We start from the raw sequence: 2,296 nt of genomic DNA, 5'->3' as shown, positions 1-2,296 counted from the left end.
CTGGTGGAGCGCAGCATGACCGAGGCTGAATTATATACGCTTTACAAGGGAGTCTATCTGCCAGCACTGGTCCACTCCCCTCAGAGTCTGTCCTACTTTGAGAAGTTCACATTTAGACCAGAAGATGTTGTCATTGTGAGCTATCCTAAATCAGGTGAGTCAGTCCTGCCACTGATCCTCTCACTGGTGATTTGTCTTGTTTTTCCTAGAAGTTTGATTCTACATAATTGTTGGTTTTTGTGCAGAAATATAGGAATATTTGTGAATAGTGTGCACTGAGGTTTCAGAGCCAAAAGTACTGATGACTGTCTTATCTCCTGTTACTGATTAAACTGATGTGTGGGAAAGGAAAACAGTACTCACGGTGAAATTGTGGAATGCAAATGTGTGGCATTCCACAATGTAAAAAAAATGTTAAACGTTATATTTACAGAATTAGTCTCAACTAGGGCTCAGCTCTGCCCCCACTTCCCCAACCCGCACCCCCCAATCTCTCCAACCTCCTCCCCCCTCTTCTTTACATTTACGTGGGTTAAAAGGTTCACGATGCATTACTCCCTGCTAACAGAACTAGAAAAATAGATATTTGCAAAGTATGCATTCATCCAATCTAATCTGGTCAGGGGGTAGGGAAGGGCTGCAGCTGTTTCACCCAAGATTAGTACTTTGTTATTACAGCATTTGCTTTTTGTGTAGGCACAACATGGATGCAGGAAATAGTTCCTCTAATCCTGAGTGGAGGTGACCCGGCCTCTGTCGAGTCCCTATATAACTGGGACCGAGTTCCATGGCTGGAGGAGCAGCGGGCGAGCCAATTGAATCTGGAAGAGAGGCCGTCCCCCCGCATGCTAACGTCACACTTCCAATACAAAATGATGCCTCCGAGCTTCTATCAGGTGAAACCAAAGGTAAGACGTTCGATCGGTTCTAGTCCGACAGTCTGTCGTAAAACATTGAAATGTGGAAGTTCTGCGTGTTCCACAAGTGTAAAACTAACAGACATGTTCTCCTCACTGAAGGTCATCTATGTCATAAGGAACCCCAAAGATGTGTTTACATCTGCCTTCCATTATTACGAGACAACCTCCTTCATGGTGAACCCAGGCCCACGGAGCAAATTCCTCCAGAAGTTCCTTGATGGAAACGGTCAGGACTTCTTTTTTGCTTAATAAAATTGTACTTCGTAAAATTCTTGTATCATTATGTTGTTGTGTGTTCCCTATAGTTGCTTTCAGTTCATGGTTCGATCACGTGAAGGGATGGCTGAACGTGAAAGGTAAAGAGCAAATACTGTATGTCACCTACGAAGAGTTGACCCAGGTTAGTTTTACCAGTTCATCTTAATACATTCTACTAAGTCAGCATTTCTTATGGTCATGAAAAAAATAATGAGTGGGACCTGGGTTTGATGCAGGATCTAAAGGACGCCGTGTCCAGAATTGCTCAGTTCTTGGGGAAACCTCTGGACACCAAGGTCATCGATAATATCGCAGACAAATGTTTGTTTCAGAACATGAAGCAGAACAAAATGTCAAACTACTCGGCTGTACCTCAGGCGATTATGGACCAGACCAAGTCAGGATTTTTTAGAAAAGGCATGAGTCAACACTTTCATGCAAAAAAAAATGTCTTTGTGTCTTCAAATCAAAAGTTGTTGTTGAGTCAACCATTTCTGCCATTGTGTTTCAGGAACTGTTGGGGATTGGAAGAACCTGCTAACAGTGGCAGAAGCGGAGTACTTTGATAAAGTTTATAAAGACCAAATGAAAGATGTTCAACATAAATTTGTATGGGACTAAAATCAGTGCATGATAAAAAAATATGTACATTTCTAACAGAAATACTGAAATAATCATTCTATGATCGTTATATGGTATGATGTTTAGACATTAAAGGAAATGTTCAGATGTAAACACTGAAGAATGCTTCAAGTGCAAGTCTTTGAATTTTAAATGTACTAGATATATTCATTACAGGATGTGTTTAATACAAAGATCTAAAGCTCCATTCCGTTTTTTATATAGTACATGATAAAAGGAGGTATTAATCATTTTTATCTGTTTTCATTGCACAATGACATCAATAATAAGAAAAGTGATTCAAAATTTTAGTAGTGATACAGTAATAATAAAATATGGCTCATTTATCACGTCTGCCTTTGTACTGAGTGACGTTTTCATTTCATTACGTTTTGAAATGTATTCTAGGTTTTTAGGTTAATATGGCACTTGTTTCTTATTATGGACTTTACAATTTGGTACTCACTACAAAGTCTGTACATGCTCGTCGATGTTGT

The 2,296-nt window shown here is 39.8% G+C and overlaps 1 protein-coding gene across 1 annotated transcript; it reads left to right on the top strand.

Annotated features, from left to right (window-relative positions):
* Positions 1-6: 6 nt before the first annotated feature.
* On the top strand, positions 7-1,925 carry LOC103382275 (sulfotransferase family cytosolic 2B member 1-like). Its single transcript, XM_008314996.3, has 6 exons — positions 7-154; positions 697-908; positions 1,020-1,146; positions 1,226-1,320; positions 1,415-1,595; positions 1,690-1,925. Exons 1-6 carry the CDS (start codon positions 16-18, stop codon positions 1,797-1,799), a joined length of 864 nt encoding a protein of 287 aa, XP_008313218.1. The 5' UTR covers positions 7-15; the 3' UTR covers positions 1,800-1,925.
* Positions 1,926-2,296: the final 371 nt, after the last annotated feature.

This window comes from Cynoglossus semilaevis, chromosome 8 (assembly GCF_000523025.1).
Source record: "Cynoglossus semilaevis isolate Cse_v1.0 chromosome 8, Cse_v1.0, whole genome shotgun sequence".
In the NCBI taxonomy this organism is placed as follows: Eukaryota; Metazoa; Chordata; class Actinopteri; order Pleuronectiformes; family Cynoglossidae; genus Cynoglossus; species Cynoglossus semilaevis.
This window is presented reverse-complemented; position numbering and strand designations above follow the sequence as displayed.